A 23,827-nucleotide genomic window follows, 5' to 3' on the forward strand; every position below is an offset into this window, starting at 1 on the left:
CTAACTGGGTTCAAAGTGACCTAATATTGTACTGTTTACTGTAGCTGGTACGCCTGGCTTTTAAAAATGTTTATATCCCAACCTCTGTGAACCCTGGCTTTTTAGGTAAGATACATTGTCATTATTTCATTTCAGGTTTTCACTTTCCCACTACAGATGGGGTCATTCTCATGAAACCGATATTTGACTAAAACATTCTCAGTGTTTCACATGTCTTAATGGATCTTGGAGATGCCATTTGTACTTATCTATTTAATAGATATTATTTCTTTCCTTTTTTTTTTTATCAGATATTAGTAATAGTAAAAAAAAAAAATGTTTTAAACATTGCTCCACTGATTTAAAGACCTGTGTAAAATATAAAACTAAACACATTTTAAAAGTAAATACATAAATAATAATCAAAGTTAATCAGACTTTTTTCCTACTTTACACGTGTCTCCATTTTGTTAATGAGACGGCCAAGTGGGGGGTGTTTGAGAATTAATTATTGAGACGTGTGAATCATTTGTCTACATTTTCACAGGATGTCCTATGACAATTCGACGTCAACATGTAGTGTTTTGGACGTTATTCATTTTATAAATTAAATGTAAACTTCAACAAATATGCCATTTATAAATGCCTTAGTATAACTTATAGACAGACTACAGTCATTTATTTTGTGTTTGTTTTTCAAAGTAATTATATTACAAGAATCTGTTTGGGATGTTTTTCAGTAATGAGAATATTGGTTGAAAATATAAAAACATCTGTTAATGTTTGTTTGACACTTTCCCTGAAAAAAGAGAGGTCTTAGTTCCTAAATCACTTGCTACAGACATATTGAAACTTGTTTCATGAGAATCACCCAGATCTGTTCAATCATTCTTACCCTTTGATTAATTTATGTCAGTGAAGTAAGTGTGGGACGAGAAATAGTGAAAGTTAACACTTCAAATTTCACCGTAATGTATTTCTGAAGTGGACTTATCTTTTTCTAGAGAATGTCCAAGTGTCTAGTTTCTCTGTCAGTTGCAAGTTAGTGTGTTTTTTTTGTTGTTGTTTTTTTAACAGAGACTCTCTCTCTTTGCCATGTACCCTGTGGACTACCTCTGAAACCAGTCTGCTTTAACCCTCATTGGGGTGACTGACTGGTTTTAGCTACTTTGCTTGTCCTCTGCAATCTTATTATAGCTATGGAACAAATACATCAGTGGTCCATTCATCTCACTATGTTCATAACAGCATACTGTCTAGATAAATTAACCCAAAGTACTGTACTAGGATGTCAATAAAAGTGCCTCTTAAGCTACCCAGTCATACCTCAGCCCTATCATGATATCCACTATCTGTGTTATATTGACAGTGTTGCTTTATGACCTTACTGTTAGCGACATATATATTCAGTATATATACATTTAAGTTTGTTTCATGTACTTGTTTTTATGCCTTCTGCACAAGGGTTTTTAAATACTGAATAGTGTAGTTAGGTTGTCTTATCGTGTAACATTTCCAGTTTTCTGGCTTTGTGTTTGTGATCCATTCAAAAAGTCCCCTTTTGGTTTCAGCCTGATCATGTACTGTATGATTATTTGTGTTCATTTCAGTCAACTGTAACTTGAATCCACAAAAGGCTGTCATCAAGTTGGCCTGTGATCTGTCTCCCATCATGGTGTGTTTGCATGAGTACAGAGGTGATACCCGGGTCTCTTACCAATAAAAGTGTCACATCTTCTTGTTTGTCCTGATTACAATCAACAAATGTCTATAGAATCGGTAGTCGTCAAAATGCTTTGGCCTAACTGCTGTACTTTGTGTACCAGTAGAAACCAGTGCAGCTGTTTTATTACTTGTTCTAATATGTTCAGGGCAAAAGTGGAGATGAAGAACACGTGTGGACTGGGGTGGGGGGTGGTACAGTACAGTAGTATACACTAGCTGGGTTACAGTTCCTCAGGAATTGTCCTGTAGCAACAAGAGCCCTCCACATCGTCTTATATTACATTGTAGTTCTCCAAAGTGCAGAACGTCCATTAGCATTGTCGGCACATGTCTCTAGTCGACCGCCATTATAGATACGCCACAACAGCGACATTCGGCAGTACCTCTTCTGAGGACTCGAGTCAAACGTGGTTTTCTACTTTTAGCAGCAAAATACGAACATGTCATAATAAATACGTTCTAGATACAGTTTTCATTAGAGAAGGGTGTAGAGTGGAGTTCCAGGGTTCTGCCCCCAATATCACTTTACAACAGACAGAGAAAATGTACAATGCACAAGTATTTGTCCAACAAATAACAACCAGTGTAAAATCACTTGTTCAAGACTAGTTCACGTTGCCATGTATCCCACCACAGTTAGTGAAGACCAAAACCATAGGCAATGTGCAATTATCAAAAAAACTTGCAGAACCTCATGTCCTAAACACTATGAAGCCTGTGCTACAACTTTGGTCAGAATTCCCTCAACCAACTCCAGTGTTCCTTTTTTTTTTTCCTGAGTGACAAATCTCCATGATGGGACTGTTAGCCCAGTTTCCTCCCATGCAGGGAAGAGTGCTGTTATGCATTGAGAACGTTGGCTACGTCAGTGAAGACCAGGCGACTGGGCCTCTGCGTTGTACCCTGGGAGGTCGTCTACAGGAGGGAGGAAAACACACCATGATACATACAAGACATATCAGCCATCCAACAAACTGTCATATAAACCTAACATTTGCAAACAATGAATCGTGGACTTGCTGATTTTCTTAACATTTGTTTTAGTATGTAGCATTGGGAAAGAAAAAAATTACTTTATATATCTACTGTACCATTACTGGAAATAGCTAATTATGTATTTTTAGTGAAACATGTAGATAAGATGGGAATCAAAGGGGGAAATCAAGGAATGTATTGCTTTAGGAGGACACCTTATAGGAGCAGTGAAATGATAGTAATAGGCAGTGATAAATGACTTGATGGCTCAGACAAAATGAGGAAAAAGTGTTCTGTTGTGTGTACACTTTAGTGTGGTGTTCTTTTTTAAACTTTGAAAGTGTTGTGTGAGTTCATGGTAAAGGGTTGTAAACACAGAAAAGTACACACGGAGTATGTGAGTGTTCTGGAATGGGATAGCTTAAGGAAAGCGGAACAACAGACAAATTATACTTTACCATTTTCGACTCATTACCATTTTATCTACTGTCAAAACTTAAAAAATAATATGAAGGAAAAAGTTAATTAATATGAGTGAGGAATATCAACTGATAATGTAAACACTGTAATCTCTAAAGTATGTAGGAAAATTATGTGGATTCTTTGGGCTGGCAGATTTATGAAACCCTTGTAGATAAGTACAGATCAAAACCAGTAAGATGAGTGTAAAGCAGTGAACAGTTAGATCTCAGCAGCAGATTAAAGAGAAGTCTGAACATAATGTAACCACCAAGACTACTGTTTATCATCACCGATCTAGTAGATCACCTGAATCATTTAATCTGACACAAAAGTGTTTCAAGTCTGTAGCGTATTTACACTTGGATGAAGAAAAGGTTCAAAAAGCGTTGTTTTGCTGTCCCCATGGGATTATACTTTCTGTTTTCAGGTAGAGCTCTTGTGGGTTCCATGTAGAACCTACTGTGTAAAGGGTTGTGCCAGGAACCCAAATTAGTTCTACCTCAAACTAAAAAGGTTATACCTGGAACCCAAAAAAATATTACTGAAAGGGTGGACATGGCTAGCCAAAGAATATAATTTAGTACCTTGTTATTGGGTCCTGCAACATTGCCATCACGGTTATGATCAAGCAGTTCTTGTTCCAGGTCATCCTGTTCTTCTGCCGGGTCAAAGCTGTACATTGGCATCAACTGGTGCCTCAGTTTCTCCAACCTGGACAGTGATCACAGGGCAGAAGGAAATAAATTGTCAGGGAATTTTTGTCAATGCTGATATTGTCTTGAACTCTTAAATAATGAGCATAAATTCTAATTCAATGAACTACTTTGCAATTAAAGTACATTTCCTCACCTCTTCCGTTTCCTGATATACAGCATCTAGGAGTGGGCGACCGTGGGGCACAGGGAGACACACAGATTGTTAATTCGATAAAAGGGCCAACAGCAAGTCATTCCTGCTGTACACCACCAAGACCCCTTATTCTGTAGACACGGAAAATAGACCAAGACTAAAGTGGTCGCTTTCTTACCACGACCAACGCCAGGCCAATCACAGTGATGATGCCAAAGGGCACCAGCACCATGCCCATCCCAGCGCCCTCCAGGTTCAGCTGTGCCGGCTCGGTGGCATTGAAGCTTGTCCCGTTGGCCGTCGTTACAGTTATGGCGGTAGCCGCGAGAGCTGTCCTGGACGCGGTGATGTTGTCCCGCTCCATTCTCGTGTCCGTGGTGAGGGTGACAAGGGGGGTCACAGCGGTGGCATTCATGCCGGAGACCGTGGAGATAAAGCTGACGGGGGTCTCGGCCGTGGTTGGATCCATGATTTTAGCTAAGGGGTGGGGGACAACCAAGAATGTGTAGAGTTGTGTAGCTGAGCCAAAAATGCTGCGTATGCCTCAATGGGCCTCTTTTCTGGACGTAAGTCTCCCTTGTGTGATAAGAAAGACAGAAAGTTTCTCTATGGATTGAGGTCGGCCTGTGGGAATGCATTAAACAACCCCCAGAGTAGTCACTCCAGGCAGAACCTACAAGCAGATAATTTAACAACATGAAATACATTTGTGTACAAACAATTTGCTAAAATAAATGTTAGGCACACTACAATAGCATATTGTGTTTTCAATGTCTAGCACATAACAATAGCATGTAGTATGGATCTTGCTTGGTTGGGGGTTGGTTTTGTGTGTGTGTGTTTGTGTATATATGTGTATGTGTGGGCATTTGTGCACACATAAGCATGTGTATGACAGGCCACAAACTTCCTTCCTTCCACAAACGGTTTGGAAAGAGTTGGAAGAGGTTTAGGTGGGTAGCATGTTAGAAGTCTTTCTTGATTTTGAATGTTGAAACAAACTGCCACAAAGAAACACAATCTATAAATACCAAACTACAGTGGATATCAAACATCTACAGACCAGTACTGCCAATAAATGCTGCTTTTCATAATGTAAAGGCTGAAATCAGGAAAAATCATGCCAGTTTTTTTATTTATTTATTTATTTACCATTTTTACAGTTAGATTTTGACTTGTAACCCAAAAGAAAAATCGAATTAATAATTTATCTGAAAAATGATATACAATTAACAACTGTCAACACCTTGTTTGCACCTCTTGCTTGTTTTACAGCAGTATGTTTGTTTGGATAGGTCTCTATAGACTTTCATCCCACTCCTCCTTTCTCAACGAAACTGGAGTGGGATCTCATGTGCACAGCCCTCTTTGATGTTTTACAGGATAGAGGTCCGGGCTCTGACTGGTCCATTCCAGGACATCAGTCATCATTTTCGAAAGTGGTTGATTTGGTTATGTGCTTCAGATCAGTGTTGTGTTGAAAGGTGACATTTTATTCTTTATTCTTTAATTATGCTGGCTTTTGCACCAAACAGTTTTTTCAGAATCATAGTTAGAATTTTAGTCATTTTGTATGATGGTAGAGGTTGGGGTCTGCCAACTTTTTTCTGCAGAAGGAAATTGCAATACTGTTTATTTTTTAAGAAAGGTTTATGATTTGTTACATTCGGTTACCTTAATCAACTAATGTGGTTTCATTTAAGTGTGTCCAAATTTGTTGAAAAGACAACTTTTCAGGGGGTATGCACATAACACGACTGTATCTCGGCACTGTCCAACCAAGAAAACAAAGAAAATCCTACGGCAATAGTTGCATTTATTTAGGACTAATAAGAATCACTTCAATTAATGTTAGGTTCTATGATTTTCAGCAATGTGATGGAATAAATAAAAACTCAGTCATAACCCCTTTTATAGAAGAACTGACTGTTCAAATTTTTCTGAGAAATGATCTATTCATTTTTCACTTAAATATTGTTGGTTACAAGATATTTGCATTTAGATTTTTGCTATCCACTGTACTTAAAATATTATAATTTGTTTCACAAGGCTCAGTACATTATTTTTTCTCCTTTAACACCTGTGTTTGTAGGAGTAGGTGAAATTCGTTCCCACCCTTGATTCCATCAGGTTGAATCCAATAGCCAGTTGTGCCAACAGGGCAGCCGTGGGCGTTATGGGCAGGATGTGGGCACCAAAAGCAGAGATGGCAGAACAAAGCACATAGAATACAGAGGAAAACCAACCCCCAGACATTCAGCACAATGAATGAAACGATGTGTCGAAAGGTCTGTGTCACTGCCAAATGTGTCTCCATATGAGTACAACTAGACAAATACCACACACGCAGAAAGACTTTAGCCTGTGATGATCTATGAAGAATGTATTCTTTATTAAAAGCTTGTGAATCTTTCATTAAGCTTATACAACATAACATTTGGAATGTAAGCAAATGCAGAATAATGGGTAAAGTCACTCACTCTAAAACATTGATGAAAATGAGCAAAAAAGCTCATATTTTATGCAAAAAATTATTTGGGAAAACTATCGTATTTTGTACTAACACAATGGCTCAAATTCATTATTGTTTTACGGGTAATATACAGCTCCAGAAAAAATGTAGAGACCACTGAACCTCTTTTCCAATAAAGTAGAAAAAGAAAGTTTTGAGGAAAGTTTTGGGAAAGGAAAGAAAAAGGTGCAGTGGTCTCTTCATTTTTTCCAGAGCTGTATATTCAGTGGGGAGAACAAGTATTTGATACACTGCCGATTTTGCAGGTTTTCCCACTTTTTCCCACAAAGCATGTAGTAGTCTGTAATTTTTAATCACAGGTACTCTTCAATTGTGAGTGAAGGAATCTTAAACAAAAATCCAGAAAATCACATTGTATGATTTTTAAGTAATTAATTTGCATTTTATTGCATGACATAAGTATTTGATCAGAATTCCAGTTCTCACAGACATGTTAGTTTTTTTTTTTGAGAAGCCCTCCTGTTCTTCACTCATTACCTGTATTAACTGCACCTGATTGAACTTGTTACCTGTATAAAAGACACCTGTCCACACACTCAATCAAACAGACTCCAACCTCTCCACAATGGCCAAGACCAGAGAGCTGTGTAAGGACATCAGGGATAAAATTGGAGACCTGCACAAGGCTGGGATGGGCTACAGGGCAATAGGCATGCAGCTTGGTGAGAAGGCAAAAACTGCTGGCGCAATTGTTAGGAAATGGAAGAAGTTCAAGATGACGGTCAATCTCCCTCGGTCTGGGGCTCCATGCAAGATCTCACCTTGTGGGGCATCAATTATCATGAGGAAGGTGAGGGATCAGCCCAGAACTACACAGCAGGACCTGGTCGACCTGAAGAGAGCTGGGACCACAGTCTCAAAGAAAACCATTAGTAACACATTACGCCGTCATGGATTAAAATCCTGCAGTGCACGCAAGGTCCCCCTGCTCAAGCCAGCGCATGTCCAGGCCTCTCTGAAGTTTGTCAATGACCATCTGGATGATCCAGAGGAGGAATGGGAGAAGGTCATGTGGTCTGATGAGACAAAAATAGAGTTTTTTGGTCTAAACTCCACTCGCCATGTTTGGAGGAAGAAGAAGGATGAGTACAATCCCAAGAACACCATCCCAACCGTGAAGCATGGAGGTGGAAACATCATTCTTTGGGGATGCTTTTCTGCAAAGGGGACAGGACGACTGTACTGTATTGAGGGGAGGATGGATGGGGCCATGTATTGCCAGATCTTGGCCAACAACCTCAGTAAGAGCATTGAAGATAAGTCGTGGCTGGGTCTTCCAGCATGACAACAACCGGAAACACACAGCCAGGGCAACTAAGGGGGGGCTCTGTATGAAGCATCTCATGTTATGGGTAGGCTCTGTTTTCCCTGTCCCAGCCTATTTTCCTCTTCCCCTTTTCCTTGTGTGTGTTCTGTGTTTGTCTCCACCTGCTGTGCAAGTGTTGCGCTCACAGAGGATCCTGGCCAAGGGGCGTGGCCACTTTCTCCTGCTCTGTTTCCAGCCAGCTGCAGCACATTTCCATTAATCAACCAGCAGATATCAACCCGGGCTGTTCACCTCTTCAGCGCCAGTTCGTTACAACATTACCTGTGGTAAATTGGCTCTGCAACCCTCAGTCATCCCGCGCCTAGTCCCTCTGCGCTCTAATCTGCTTTATTCCTGTGTGCCTGTCTCAGCATCTGAGCCACAAACCAGAGCCTAACAGAACGAACTGGCCAAACAATGGACTCAGCTGAGACACCACACGGGGCAAAAGGAGATGGCGTACAGCGCGCCATCCACTCCCAGGGAGTTCTGTTGGGACAACACGACCAACTAATCCGGTCCCTACTGGATAACAACCAGCGTTTGTTGGATCAAGTGTCCCAGCTCACGTCTCAGGTAGCTAACCTGGTAAGCCTTAATACCCATCCTCCCCCTGCTCCTTCTCTGCCTGTTCCTCCAGTTTCTTCAGGCTCGGCTACCGCTCCTGCCCTCCGGGAACCCTCTGTTACCTTGCCTGAACCCTTCACCGGGGAACTGAACAAGTGCTGTGGTTTCCTGCTCCAGTGCCGCCTGGTGTTTCAACAGAAACCCTATCCTTCTCCACAGACACCTCAAAGGTACAATACGCACTGGGATTACTTATAGGCAAAGCTCTGACTTGGGCAGAGGCAGTTGGTTCCAATCAGCAGATTTCAGGTCTCTCATTTGATGATTTCTCTTCACAATTAAAAATTGTGTTTGATCACCCGGACCATGCCGGTAACACCGCCAAAAGACTCCTGAAGCTAAGGCAGGGCACTGGTAGCGTGGCCGAATACTCCATTGATTTCTGGACCTTGGCGGCCGATTCCAAGTGGAATGAGGAGGCTCTCCAAGGAGCGTTTGTTAATGGTTTGATTGATATGAGATGAGCCTACGGACCTTTTGTCTCTCGTTTCCCTAGCCATACGGATAGACAACAGGCTACGGGAGAGGGGCGGTCGGGCTCGTGCCACTGGTGGAGATTCTCCACCCTCTTCATGTCAAATCACACCTTCAGTTGGACATTGATCACCCCCTTCGGCTCCCCCTCCAGGGATCCAGACGAGCCCATGCAGCTGGGCCGAGCTCAACTGTCCCCCGTTGAGAGATTACAGAGGATGCAGGCGGGGGAATGCTTGTACTGTGGGGATGCCACTCATTTTCTCGTCAACTGCCCGGTTCACCCAAAAGTCAAGGCTCGCAGGTAAGAGTGGGCGTACTTGCGAGTCCTGCACCTAAGTCAGGACCTACAGCTCCCCGACTAGTCATCCCAGCTACTGTTCAGTTCAGGAGTCAATCACTCCCATTAACCGCACTCATAGACTCTGGGGCCGAGGACAGTTTCCTCAATGCCGATCTAGTCGGACAGGCGGAGATCCCTGTTAAGCCCCTACCGTCTCCCATTATCATCACTGCCATCGATGGCCATCATATTGCCAAAATCACTCACAAAACAGTCCCCGTTTCACTCGTTCTGTCCGGTAATCATAGAGAAACCATTCAGTTTAAAGTAGTTTCCTCCTCTGCTCCCCGCTGATCCTTGGGTTCCCCTGGCCTAGCCTTCACAACCCCCATATCGACTGGCAGAACCACAAAATCCACAGTTGGAGCACTCACTGTCATTCCGCGTGTCTCGGTCTGCTATTCCGCCCTCTGCAGGTTCCCCTGCTCCTCCGGTTAAACCACCTGACCTCTCGTCTGTCCCCGAGGAATATCTGGACCTAGCTGAAGTGTTCAGCAAATCTAAGGCTGTTTCACTACCACCACACAGACCGTACGATTGCGCAATAAAGCTACTGCCTGGAGCCCCTCTGCCATCTAGTCGGCTCTTTAATCTGTCCTGTCCAGAAAGGGAAGCTATGGGAACCTACATAGGCGACTCTAGCCTCTGGCATTATCCGTCCCTCGTCCTCTTCTGTTGGTGCTGGTTTCTTTTTCGTGGAAAAGAAGGGCAAGATGTTACGTCCCTGCATCGACTACAGAGGACTTAATAACATCAGGGTCAAGAATACGTATCCCCTGCCTCTCATCAACTCTGCATTCGAACCACTTCAGGGAGCCACAGTGTTTTCTAAACTGGACCTGCGTAACGCCTACCACCTCGTCCGGATCAGACAAGGGGACGAATGGAAAACGGCGTTTAATACCCCTCTCGGTCATTTTGAGTGTCATGCCATTCGGTCTTACCAATGCCCCAGCGGTTTTTCAGGCCATGGTCAACGATATTTTGAGAGATTTCCTTCACCATTTTGTGTTTGTCTAATTAGATGATATATTGATCTTTTCCAAGTCCCAGGATGAACATGTCTCCCACGTCTGTCTGGTCCTCCAACGACTCTTGGAGAACAAACTGTATGTGAAATCTGAGTAGTGCGAGTTTCACCAGCAATCCGTCCCATTCTTGGGTTTTATAATCAAACAGGGACAAGTGTCACCAGATCCAGAAAAAATCAAGGCAGTTACCGAGTGGCCCATGCCGACGTCGCGGAAACTGCTGCAACGCTTCCTAGGCTTCGCCAATTTCTATCGCCGCTTCAACAAGGATTTCAGCCGAGTTGTAGCTCCCCTGACCAAGCTCACCTCCCCCAAGGTTCTGTTTCTCTGGACGTCAGAAGCTGAGTCTGCCGTGAGTACTCTTAAGGAACTGTTTTCCACCTTTCCTGTTTTGATTCATCCTGATACCAGCTTACAGTCTGTTGTGGAGGGGGATGCTTCTGATTCTGGGGTGGGAGCGGTTCTCTCTCAACGCTCCCCCGCAGACCAGAAGCTCCATCCGGTGGCCTTTTCTTCCAATAAATTATCCCCCGCAGAAAAGAACTACGACATGGGGAACCGGGAGCTACTAGCGGTCAAGTTGGCCTTGGAGGAGTGGAGACACTGGCTAGACGGAACAAAGCAGCCCTTTATAGTCTGGACAGATCACAAAAACTTGGCCTACATCCAGTCTACCAGATGGGCGCTGTTCTTCAGCAGGTTCAATTTCATATTATCCTACCGTCCTGGCACCCATATCAAGCCTGATGCTCTCTCTCGCCAGTTTACAGACACAGAAGATACCGGTGACCCTGAAGCCATCCTGCCTGCTTCCTGTTTGGTGGCGGCAGTCCACTGGGAGATAGAGTCCCTCGTCAGATCAGCACGAGTCGGAACCTGGACCGGCCGATGGACCCCCCCAACCTCCTCCATGTCCCCTCAGCCGTACGGCCTCAAGTACTAAACTGGGTCCACACCTCTCGCTTCTCCTGTCACCCCGGGAGTAACCGAACACGGTCACTTCTGAGGAGACACTTCTGGTGGCCATCCTTTGAGGCCGACGTCCGGGTGTATGTGGCGGCCTGCACTATCTGTGCCCGGAACAAGACCTCCCACCGGTCTCCCTCGGGCCTGCTGCTGCCTCTCCCAGTCCCCAGTTGTCCCTGGGCTCATGTGGCCTTGGACTTTGTCACCGGACTTCCCCAGTCTGAAGGTAACGACACAATACTGACCATCGTGGACAGATTCTCTAAATCTGCTCATTTTGTTGCGTTACCGAAATTACCGTCTGCCAGTGAGACAGCTGACCTCTTTGTCCTACATGTATTCCGTCCCCATGGAATACCTGAGGACATAGTTTCAGATAGGGGCCCACAGTTTGTTTCTCGAGTGTGGAAGGAGTTCTGTTCTGCTCTGCCTCTGTTAGTCTCTCTTCAGGTTTCCATCCCCAGTCCAGTGGCCAGACTGAGAGAACTAATCAGTACCTGGAGGCTGCTATTCACTGTGTGACAGCCCAGAATCCTTCTACCTGGGCAAAACAGCTTCCGTGGGTCGAATACGCCCACAACTCCCTCACCTCCTCTGCCACCGGCCTCTCCCCATTTGAGGCCTCTTTGGGATACCAACCGCCTTTGTTTCCATCGCAGGAAAAGGATCTGGCTGTCCCGTCTGTTCAGGACAACCTTCGTCACTGCCACAAGGTGTGGGAGGATACCCTTGAAGCCCATCTCCGAAACGCAGAGCGGAACAAGAAGGTGGCGGACAGGCACAGGGTGGCTGCTCCCCAGTACCAACCTGGACAGAGAGTCTGGCTCTCCTCCAGTAACATCCCCCTGCACACTGAATCCCGTAAGTTGTCGCCCCAGGTTTTGGGTCCCTTCGAGATCGAGTCCATCAACCCATCAGCCATTCAGTTGAAGCAGCCCCGTTCTATGAGGGTCCATCCGACCTTCCATGTGTCCCAGCTGAAGCCGGTCATCGCCAGTCCCCTGTGTCTGCTTGTGGATCCCCCTCCTCCGCCACGCACGATCAACGATCATCCAGCTTACACAGTTCGGAGACTGCTGGACGTCCGGAAACGCGGGAGGGGGTTCCAGTACCTGGTGGACTGGGAGGGTTATGGGCCCGAGGAGAGGACCTGGATCCCCAGGCGTTTTATTCTGGACCCTCAGATGGTGAAGGACTTCCATAGGGACCACCCTGGCAGGCCGAGTGGGTTGCTGGGTGGCGCCGGTTGAGGGGGGGTACTGTTATGGGTAGGCTCTGTTTTCCCTGTCCCAGCCTGTTTTCCTCTTCCCCTTTTCCTTGTGTGTATTGTCTGTGTTTGTCTCCACCTGCTGAGCAAGTGTCGCGCTCACATAGGATCCTGGCCAAGGGGCGTGGCCACTCTTTCCTGCTCTGTTTCCAGCCAGCTGCAGCACATTTCCATTAATCAACCAACAGATATCAACCCGGGCTGTTCACCTCTTCAGCGCCAGTTCGTTACAACATTACCCGTGGTAACTTGGCTCTGCAACCCTCAGTCATCCCGCGCCTAGTCTCTATGCGCGCTAACCTGCTTTATTCCTGTGTGCCTGTCTCAGCATCTGAGCCACAAACCAGAGCCTAACATCTCAAGGTCCTGGAGTGGCCTAGCCAGTCTCCAGACCTGAACCCAATCGAAAATCTTTGGAGGGAGCTGAAAGTCTGTATTGCCCAGTGATAGCCCCGAAACCTGAATGATCTGGAGAAGGTCTGTATGGAGGAGTGGGCCAAAATCCCTGCAGCAGTGTATGCAAACCTGGTCAAGAACTATAGGAAATGTATGATATCTGTAATTGCAAACAAAGATTTCTGTACCAAATATTAAGTTCTGCTTCTCTGATGTATCAAATACTTATGTCATGCAATAAAATGCTAATTAATTACTTAAAAATCATACAAGGTGATTTTCTGGATTTTTGTTTTAGATTCCGTCACTTGCAGTTGAAGTATACCTATGATAAAAATTATTGACTTCTACATGCTTTGTAAGTGGGAAAACCTGCTAAATCTGCAGTGTATCAAATACTTCTTCTCCCCACTGTATGCCATGTGCACTATTGCACCCCCGTACCATCACAGATGCTGGCTTTGGCACTGTGCACTGATAACAAGCCAGATATTCTCTCTCCTCTTTAGCCTGGATGACACCGTGTCCATGATTTTAATTTGTGAGACCACAAGACAGTTTTCCATTACAGGGTTTCTTGATCTTTTTTATATATGGCTTCTTCTTAGCATGGTAGAGTTCTAACTTGCATTTGTGGATGCAGCGACATACTGTGTCCATAGAAAACGGTTTTCAGAAGTGTTCCTGAGAAGTGCAATTATGTCGACTACAGAATCGTGTCTGTTTTAATGCAAAGGGCCCAAAAGTCATGGCCATCCAATATTTGTCTTCGGCCTTGTCCCTTGTGTACAGAGGTTACTCCAGATTCAGAAAAAAAATATATGATATTTTTCCCATAGATGAGTTTCCCAAACTCTTGGCAATTTTGTGTCGTGAACTTGTGAAACGTTATTCTTGAATTGTAGCACTATTTCCTTCCCAGAGTGGTGAACCCATCCTCACTTCTGACAGGCCCATTCTCTCTGGAATTATCTTTTAATACCCAATCATGTAACTGACCTGTTGCCAATTGACCAAATTTAGTTTTTTAGCATTACACGTTTCCAGTCTTTTTGTGCCTGTCCCAGCTTTTTTTAAACGTGTTGCTGGCATCAAATTCAAAATGAGCATGTATTTTCCAAGAAATAATGACATTTCTCAGTTTCAACATTTGATATGTGGTCTTGGTATACCATTTTCTATTGAATATAGAGTTTAAATAATTCACACATCATTGCATTCTGTTTTTGTTTACATTTTACACAGCATCTCAACTATTTTCATGGAAAACAAGGAGATATCTAAGTGATGCAAGTGCGACTTCCTTACTCTCACAATGAGGTAGTTGGTAATGGAAGTAAAGAAAAATCCTAAAGCCGCAGTTGAAAAGTTACCGAACTTGGTTGCATCTTGAGGACACAAAGTCTCCAAATCTACAATCACATCCTCATGTCAATAGAGGTAAATAACCTATTTGTAAAAGTTGCCAGAAAAAAACATTATTGAGACCAACAAATGTTTGCTAAACGGCATGCTTTAGCAAAACGTTTAGAACTGTTTTGCTGAACAACAAATCTTCGCTTGACAGAATGAGCACTTGGATTAGGTGCTATGGTCAGGTGAAACTCTAAAAGAGTTAGAGCTCTTTTACTATTCACGCAACCAGTGGGATTGGTGTTGAAAGGATGCATAAAAGAGTATAAAACATACTGGAAAGTACAGTGATGGATTTTTGATACTATGGAGCTTCTTTGTTCCACTTGACTTGTTAGGGTCAATTGAATCATGAAGTACCAGGACATTTTAGCCTGGTCTCCTCAGCCAGAAGGCTGTTTGCACATCGAAATCCACAAAGAAATGGTTAATTGACATGAAAATGTAGCAATGCCTATCTCAGTCTCCAGATTTGAATCCTATTGAAAACATGTGGTTTGAATTGAAGAGGGCAGTCCATAAGCGCAGACTGGAGGATGTCAAAGATCTGGAAATATTCTGTATGGAGGAATGGTATTTGATCCTTTCCAATGTGTCCAATCTCATAAAATAATTATTTGAAAAAACCCTGGTCAAGGAGAGGTTGCCAATCATTTTTAAAATATATTGGAAAATACATTTATGATCTAGGAACTGTCATTTTAGTTGATACCCTTCAAAGTAAAATATATTTAGAAAATGACAATATAGCTCATTACCTGTGTTGTTTATTTCATACAACCTTTTTTGCTAATCTCTTTCAAGGGTGCAACTAACTTTGGGGATGACTATATTTTTTTGGACAATAGTATAGCAGACATGACAGTACTGTCACAGTATCCTGGGTCCCACCCCCAGCCTGTCTGTCTGTCTGTTCACCTAATAAGCAACATGTGCAGTATGAGCTCTCAACCAATAAAAACCCAGAGCCAGTCTCAGCCTTTGTCACTGTCCAATAAGAAATCAAACACAGAAAGGCAAAGACAGTCCAAATAACACTTTCACAGCATTACATTTATAACTGATGGTCTCACTGACGCCATGGAATGTTGTTGCAAGGTGATCATCCCTCTGTAACTCAGTGAGTATAAATAAATAAAGGCCTTTAAATCCTGCCAACGTGACATGCAAGTTAATGCCGTCCCAGATTAGTGCTGTATGTACCTACCTTTCCTTGATGTGATGACAGAAGCGTTAGGCAGCCAGATGGAGGAGGGGTAATGTCTAAGGAAGAAGGAACGCCCCCCCCCCTTCAACCCCCTCCCCCCCAGCTTCTCCCTGCTCCTCAACAGTGACACAGGCAGCTGCTCCACAGACCGATGGGCTGTTTACATGGAAACCATACTCGTTCTCACGCTGCTCTCCTTCGCACAAAGCAACCCTGCCCCGGGTTGCTTCCAAATGATTGCCCGTCTGCCTCTATGTCTCCTGGCCACACATCTATTCCCCTAGCCGGTGCACTGTTGATGTTTTTAGACAACAACAGCAGCTCCAAGGATGCCGCAACCAGAGCCCTGTGATCCAAATGCCCTCAACCCTGCTGTGATAGGTCGAATGGTGTGCAAGCCGCAGCTGCCGTTGGCTCCCTGAACTGTCCATCTGGCTTTATGGGAATGCGAATGGGCTTTATTGGTTGGGGGCGTCAGGCCAATGCGTGGGATTACATCCGGGTGGCTAGCCTGTGGGAATTAACACTTTGATGTCACTTCCTCTCAAAGCAAGGGACTGGAGATCCTCAGGGAGGCCTATAGGTACTTTCACTCAAAAGAAATTTGTTGGAGAACATTTTGTTGTTGTTGTTGTCATTTAGAGAAATACCACAAATGAGATACTTCATTTACAAAAAAGCCAGCCTAAATAAATGAGGTGCAACACCCACGGTCACAGTCACATATTTATGTGAAGCTACATATTAATGTCTCAAAGACAAATAGACGGCAAATGCCTTGTTTAATCAGCATACATGGTGAAAACAGTTAAAGTAACCCACACTGTCAACATTGACCCCAATCTTCTTTGTAGTCTTTGGTTTGCTTAGCTCATATTGAAGGAATACCTGGTCATCATGGCCACAAATTGTGAGAAGAAAATGTTGTTTTTAATGATGAAATATCATTATACAAGCCGTTCATTGAGACTAAATTAAAATAGTTCTTGATTGGATTTTGTCAAAGACTAGTCTAACCTTACCTTCCTAATCAATAGTTCCATCGTCTTTATCGGCCTCCTTCATCATCTGTTCCTCCTCTAACTCATTTAATGGTTCTCTTGCGTTCATCAACACATTCCTGAAAAATTGTGCTGCTTTGTTGCTGAATATAATTGGCATTAAAATGAATCTATGGAACAGTCTGGGGGAAAACTAAACTGACACCAAGCCCTAGTTTCTGTAAGGCTGGGCTTACTTCAGGGTATTGCACTCAACTTATCCCTTGGCCTCTTTGTCGAAAACTTTGAAAGCAGCTCAAAGCTTGGCATCCTGGCCCTTCGTCCATTCATGAACCAATGTCATCCAACCCAAGAAGCTCTAACAGTTAAAAGCACCTTTGCCTGTGATGATACCAAAAGAGGAGATAATAATGATATTACAACAAGCAATCTGTCTATTGGAAACAATTATGAGAATGCATCATTCTTCATTATACAATTTTCTTTAAATGTACTTTGAATAAATTGAAATGAGGAGAGAGTTAAGACGGTCTTTAAAGTAGCAGGGGAATAGGTGTAATTTTTACAGTGTGGTTGATCTCTATTAGCTATAGGGAATGTCTTTGACAAAGACAGATGAACTGGATCTGAGGACCAGCGCTTGTATGTCAGAAGTGAAACACTGACATCTAGTGATGACAGAGAAATCTTACAAATTTCATCTCAACCTGTCACTACAATGCCACACTTTTCAGGTCTAGCTCTCAAAAAAAGTGTTCTTAATTGAAAATGTGAGAATAGTGCAACTCTATAATAGTGCAACGGTAGATTAGCAGACACAAGGTGGTGGGGTATCACAAGGTGGTGGGGTATCACAAGGTGGTGGGGTATCTGGTCTAAATACCATGCCTAAGAGCTGTTCTTGGACAAGACACCTTGCGGGGTGTCTGGGTATAGCACTTAGTCCTGTTTTATTGGCCATATACCACAAACCACTGAGATGCCTTATTGTTATTATGAACTAATTAACAACACAATTAGAACAGTACGGAAAGGTTTTGCAGACATGGAATAAACTTAGTCCTGGACACAAAAAAAAACAAGCTCCATGGGGATTTCCATGGTTATGACTTTTTACTGCTCTAAGTGTGTTGGTAACTGGTTTATAAGATTAATAAATCTCAGGGGTTTGCGAGGTATTATATTATGTATTATATAACATTCTCTCATGCGTAATTGCTTACATATACAGTGGGGCAAAAAAGTATTTAGTCAGCCACCAATTGTGTAAGTTCTCCCACTTAAAAAGATTAATAAAAAATCCTACAATGTGATTTTCAATGTGATCTCTGCCAATCAGCATTTTGGATTTGAACCTCCACATAATACCACATCAGTGACGCTGGATAACACTGTAATAATTAGTCAAAAAATACAAACCAGTTTCCAGAAAAGTTTGGAAACTTAGGAAAATGCAAATAAAAACAAAATGCAATAATGTGCAAATCATTTAATCTATATATTTAATTGAAAGAAGTACAAAAGACAACATATCAAATGTTGAAATTGAGAAATGTTATTATATTTGGAAAAATACATGCTATTTTGAATGATGCCCGTCAACACAATTCAAAACGTTGGGACAGAGGAATCTTAAGCATTGTGTTGCATCACCTCTTCTTTCAACAATACTTTCTAAGTGTTTGGGAACTGAGGAGACCATTTGCTGTGGTTTTGAAAGCGGATTGTTGTCCCATTCTTGCTTGATATAGGATTGCAGCTGCTCAACATTTCAGGGTTTCCTTCGCAGTATTTGTCATTTCATAATGTGCCAAATGTTTTCAATGGGTGGTAGGTTTGGACTGCAGGCAAGCCAGTTTCTTTTACTATGGAGCCATGCTGTTGTAATATGTGCAGAATGTGGCTTGGCATTGTCTTGCTGAAAATACATTCTCTGGATGGCAGCATATGTTGCTCCAAAACCTGTATATATTGTTCAGCATTAATGGTGCCTTCACAGAAGTGCAAGTCACCCATGCCATGTGCACTAATGCACCCCTATACCATCACGGATGTTGGCTTTTGCACTGTGCGCAGATAAGAAGCCAGATGGTCCCTCTCATCTTTAGCCTGGAGGATGCAGCATCCATAATAAATGTTGATTTGTCAGACCACAGGACAGTTTTCCACTGTCCTGTGTACACTGCCTCAGTACATCAAAAATGAGCTTGAGCCTAGAGAAGGTGTTGGCATTTCTGGATTTTGTTTATGTATGGTTCCTTCTTTGCATGGTAGAGTTTTAACTTGCATTTGTGGATGCAGTGACATACTGTGTTCACACACAATGGTTTTTGGAAGTATTTCTGAGCCCATGCATTGATTTCCACTACATAATCATGTCGGTTTTTAATGCATTACCGCCTGAGGGCCCACCCAATCTTGGTTTTCAGCCTTGTCCCTTGCGTACAAAGATTACTCTAGATTCTCAAAATCTTTTAATGATAAAAGATTACTGTAGTAATCTTGCAGTTTTCTTGCAATTTTACGTTATGATATATTATTCTTGAATTGTGGCACTATTTGCCCACGCAGGCTTTCACAGAGTGGTGAACCCCTCCCCATCCTCACTTCTGACAGACCCATCCTCTCTGGAATGATCATTTAATACCCATTCATGTTACTGACCTGTTGCCAATTGAACTAATTAGTTGTGTGATATTGCACCAGGTTTAGTTTTTTAGCAATGCAAAACGCTTCCAGTCTTTTGCTGCATCTGCACAAGCTTTTTTGAAACGTGCTGCTAAAATAAAATTCAAAATGAGCATGTCTTTTGGTAGTCCAGTATATTTCTTAGTTCCAACATTTGATATGCTGTCTTGGTACTATTTGCTATTGAATAAAGGATTCAAATGATTTGCACATCATTGCATTCTGTTTTTCGTTACATTTTATACAACCGTTTTGGGAACAGGGCTTTAGTTAGGAAAGAGTATGTCAAGCAAATAATACACTGTGGTTCCATTAAATAGAGGCCATATTATGAAAGATATATTTACCATCTTTGTCCACATCTTTGGCCATCTGAAGGAGCTCCCTTTTGGTAGGATTAATACCCATTAAGCTCATCAGTCACTCCAGTTCTTGTCTTCACAGTTCCTTTTCCTTCCACATCAAACATCTCAGACATCTTTATACTCAGTAATCAGCTCTGCTGATAAAACGGTTGCCTTTGGGTGGGCAGGGATTTTTAAATATAAATATATATATTGTTGGAACTGAAACATAAAATATTTTGATGATTTAATTGTATTTCTTATCTCTGGCAGTAATTAACACGCTCTAATACACTTTCATGTTCATGCCAAAACATTTCTTACATTAAAAAGACGACCCAATACTGTCAAATTCTAGAACACCATGTTAATACTTTCTAATGTTTACTCACCTTGTTGACGTCATGTTGAAAAATTTACTGGAGACAAACTCTATGTTTGATATTACTCAAGAATCTCTCTTACCATTCCCTTGGGTTAAGTGTACAAGGAGACCTTTTATGGTATTTAAGCTAAGGGATGGGGCTCACACTTTGTTCAAGAGGCATCTGTTCTGTATTTGCTGAGATCATAGTGCCAAGAGAATCGTTGTTAGCACTGGTATACATATGTGTGTAAAACATGTGATTACATCTCATATAATATTACCAGCATGCCAATTTGTCAATGAAAATATTTGTGATTAATAATGATTAGGAATGTAAATATACATGTATGTTAGTAAATACCAAATAAGGTTCTACATAATAAGGTTCCTTCATGCCATTAGCTTTCAGCAGCTCCCTTTACAGCAGGTGCTGTGCAGTCCCGAGTGAAATCTCTTTAGTACAGTGTACCAAATAAGGAAGGGAATTAGAGCATTAGTTATTTCTAATAGTACAGGAGTTCAATTAAACCGAAGAAGCTCCACAGGGAACATTTAGAATATTCTACTTTATTCTAACATGGTTCACAGTCATCACTAGTAAGACAAAGCCTTAGGCTAATAGATTATTTGTTACAAGATAAGAACACATTTAATGAAGTAGTGTTCTACTTTTTCTTACTTATCTCTTTCTCTTTTTTCATTTGTCATGAGAATGAGACCATCTTCCTGTACCCTCAAAGAAACCACATGTAAATGTTCTGGTACATACGGTGGGGAGAACAAGTATTTGATACACTACAGATTTCGCAGGTTTTCCTACTTACAAAGCATGTACATTTTTGTAATTTTTATCATAGGTACACTTCAACTGTGAGTGACGGATTCTAAAACAAAAATCCAGAAAATCACATTGTATGATTTTTAAATAATGAATTTGCATTTTATTGCATGACATAAGTATTTGATCACCTACCAACCAGTAAGAATTCCGGCTCTCACAGACCTGTTAGTTTTTCTTTAAGAAGCCCTCCTGTTCTCCACTCATTACCTGTATTAACTGCACCTGTTTGAACTTGTTACCTGTATAAAAGACACCTGTCCACACATTCAATCAAACAGACTCCAATCTCTCCACAATGGCCAAGACCAGAAACCTGTGTAAGGACATCAGGGATAAAATTGTAGACCTGCACAAGGCTGGGATGGGCTACAGGACAATAGACAAGCAGCTTGGTGAGAAGGCAACAACTGTTGGCGCAATTATTAGGAAATGGAAGAAGTTCAAGATGACGGTCAATCTCCCTCGGTCTGAGGCTCCATGCAAGAGCTCACCTCGTGGGGCATCAATGATCATGAGGAAGGTGAGGGATCAGCCCAGAAATACACGGCGGGACCTGGTCAATGACCTGAAGATACCTGGGACCACAGTCTCAAAGAAAACCATTAGTTTTTACCACAGTCTCAAAGAAAACCATTAGACCATCTGGATGATCCAGAGGAGGAATGGGAGTGGTTTGCTAAGACAAAAATTAAGCTTTTTGGTCTAAACTCCACTCGCTGTGTTTGGAGGAAGAAGAAGGATGAGTACAACCCCAAGAACACCATCCCAACCGTGAAGCATGGAGGTGGAAACATAATTTTTTGGGGATGCTTTTCTGCAAAGGGGACAGGACGACTGCACCGTATTGAGGGTAGGATGGATGGGGCCATGTATTGCGAGATCTTGGCCAACAACCTCCTTCCCTCGGTAATAGCATTGAAGATGGGTCGTGGCTGGGTCTTCCAGCATGACAACGACCAGAAACACACAGGCAGGGCAACTAAGGAGTGGCTCCGTAAGAAGCATCTCAAGGTCCTGGAGTGGCCTAGCCAGTCTCCAGACCTGAACCCAAAAGAAAATCTTTGGAGGGAGCTGAAAGTCTGTATTGCCCAGCACCTCCCCGAAACCTGAAGTATCTGGAGAAGGTCTGTATGGAGAAGTGGGCCAAAATCCCTGCTGCAGTGTGTGCAAACCTGGTCAAGAACTACAAGAACTACAGAAGGTTTCTGTACCAAATATTAAGTTCTGCTTCTCTGATGTATCAAATACTTATGTCATGCAATAAAATGCAAATTAATTTCTTAGAAATCATACAATGTGATTTTCTGGATTTTTGTTTTAGATTCCGTCACTCACAGTTGAAGAGTACCTATGATAAGAATTACAGACTTCTACATGCTTTGTAAGTGGGAAAACCTGCAAAATCGGCAGTGTATCAAATACTTGTTCTCCCCACTGTATATTATACTATGTAATTATATTATATGGGCACTGCACAAATCAGTTTTAAAAGCAAGGATGCTTACACCTCCAGGGATCCAAATTTGATTCCTGTGGTAGTCCAGTATGAATATTATAATAGAGGCCAGATTTACGCAGAGCTCTTGATATGATTAATCTGGGCACCATTACACAACTCCCAACCACTGAACTCTGTAGCTCCTTATAAGTGATTGTTTGGTCTTTATGTGGTTTCTTCCATAAGTATCCTTGCTAGAGCGTTGGGTTTTGAGGGACACATTATTTTGCAGTGTCTGGCTGGTGTGATTCAACTGCACATACTGAAATATCCAAACAGGTATATATTATGTTGCAACCTATCCTAATCCTAATCTATGAACTAATACTTTATCTTTGCTTAATCTTCTTCAATGCTCTAGAGGCCTATGTTAAGTCAACTTGTTAGGGCAAATGTTTTCATCTGTGTAAACTGGGAGCTTCCACTGCTCTGGTTGAATACTTATGCAAGCAATATATTTCAATGTTTTTATTTGTCAAATATTACTCAACATTAAAAATTATCACCATATCATAATTGATTCTGAGCATCAGTGTTTCAAAATAAAATATTCAACGGAACAAAGTTTTACCATGTACCATTCGTAATTTAATAATATGAGAAAATCTGTAAGGGGTTTGAATACTTTTACAATGCACTTTATATATCTGAATCCAACTGGCCATGCCTTTCACAAGCTGAACACCATAATGAAGGAAGAATGCCCTTAAACAAGCAGGAAGATGGCTGTAGTACAGGCCTGGAAAAGCATCATCAGGGAACATACCCAGAATCTTGTAATGTCTACAGGTCGCAGACTTCAGGCTATCATTGGTTATGCAACAGATTAATAAACATGACTACTTGATTGTACATAATGTTACTCTGCCACAATATTTTTGGCTCACTAAAATGGGGGATTATGTACACTGTGTTGTGATTTTGAAAACTGATCACATTCAATTTAATCTGAAATCACTTAAAACTCAAAGTACTGGAATACAGAATATGTTAACAATGTGCAAAACAAATACGGGTGGGAAATGTTTTCATATTAAACTAGTCACAGTTAGTCTCTATGAGCCGAAACTGAGCATCCATTTCCAATGCAGGAGTCTCATAGGGCTGTGTTCGTAGTACTGCAAAACATGTTTTCAATTCTTCACAGATTTTGGGCACACCAGACATTAACACAACCATGTGAACACACACACACTCCTGTTTACTTTCATTTTTTCCATGACCAAAATATATTCCCATAAAATTATATTTCAACTAACCCTTAACCCTATCACTAATCCCAAACAACTCAGCCTAATCCCAAACAACTCACTTTTGACCATAATCTAAACTTCACCATAACTTCTCATAACATTATTACACTAAAACAAACCACTACAACTAATTGTAACAGACAAACATATATACACTATGCATACAGTACCAGTCAATAGTTTGGACAAACCTACTCAATCAAGGTTCTTTTCTCTGTTTTAATATTTTCCACAATGTAGAATAATAGTAAAGACAACAAAACTATGAAATACCACATATGG

General features: G+C 42.0%; 2 protein-coding genes across 4 annotated transcripts; both read right to left on the reverse strand.

The window, feature by feature from the left end:
• Positions 1–1,785: 1,785 nt before the first annotated feature.
• si:ch211-161c3.5 (uncharacterized protein C3orf18) lies at positions 1,786–15,973 on the reverse strand. 3 transcript variants are annotated; one of them, XM_010896086.3, is made up of 5 exons: positions 15,554–15,973; positions 4,169–4,467; positions 3,991–4,016; positions 3,726–3,852; positions 1,786–2,619 (listed from the first exon to the last, which is right to left on the reverse strand). In XM_010896086.3, the coding sequence occupies exons 2-5, from the start codon at positions 4,457–4,459 to the stop codon at positions 2,545–2,547; spliced, it is 519 nt and encodes a 172-aa protein (XP_010894388.1). In that variant the 5' UTR covers positions 4,460–4,467; positions 15,554–15,973; the 3' UTR covers positions 1,786–2,544. The 3 variants fall into 3 exon arrangements, with proteins under 3 accessions (XP_010894388.1, XP_019900229.1, XP_019900228.1); XM_020044670.2 differs by having other exon boundaries at positions 4,169–4,566; XM_020044669.2 differs by having other exon boundaries at positions 4,169–4,663.
• Positions 15,974–16,419: 446 nt separating this feature from the next.
• On the reverse strand, positions 16,420–20,654 carry LOC105025440 (calglandulin). Its single transcript, XM_034287205.1, is given in 7 exon segments — positions 16,420–16,468; positions 16,581–16,673; positions 16,791–16,935; positions 19,590–19,675; positions 19,677–19,715; positions 19,717–19,741; positions 20,633–20,654. Coding segments are annotated over 7 exon segments (459 nt in total).
• Positions 20,655–23,827: the final 3,173 nt, after the last annotated feature.

Source organism: Esox lucius, chromosome 17 (genome assembly GCF_011004845.1).
Source record: "Esox lucius isolate fEsoLuc1 chromosome 17, fEsoLuc1.pri, whole genome shotgun sequence".
Classification (NCBI taxonomy): Eukaryota; Metazoa; Chordata; class Actinopteri; order Esociformes; family Esocidae; genus Esox; species Esox lucius.

Bases quoted from the DNA above. Each gene is read 5' to 3' on its own strand.
- si:ch211-161c3.5 (XM_010896086.3), bottom strand. From the start codon at position 4,459: ATGGATCCAACCACGGCCGAGACCCCCGTCAGCTTTATCTCCACGGTC. The intron at 3,853-3,990 runs GTGAGGAAATGT...ATCACTGTCCAG, and splicing joins TATATCAGGAAACGGAAGAG to GTTGGAGAAACTGAGGCACC. The intron at 2,620-3,725 runs GTACTAAATTAT...TCCCTCCTGTAG, and splicing joins TTGCAGGACCCAATAACAAG to ACGACCTCCCAGGGTACAAC.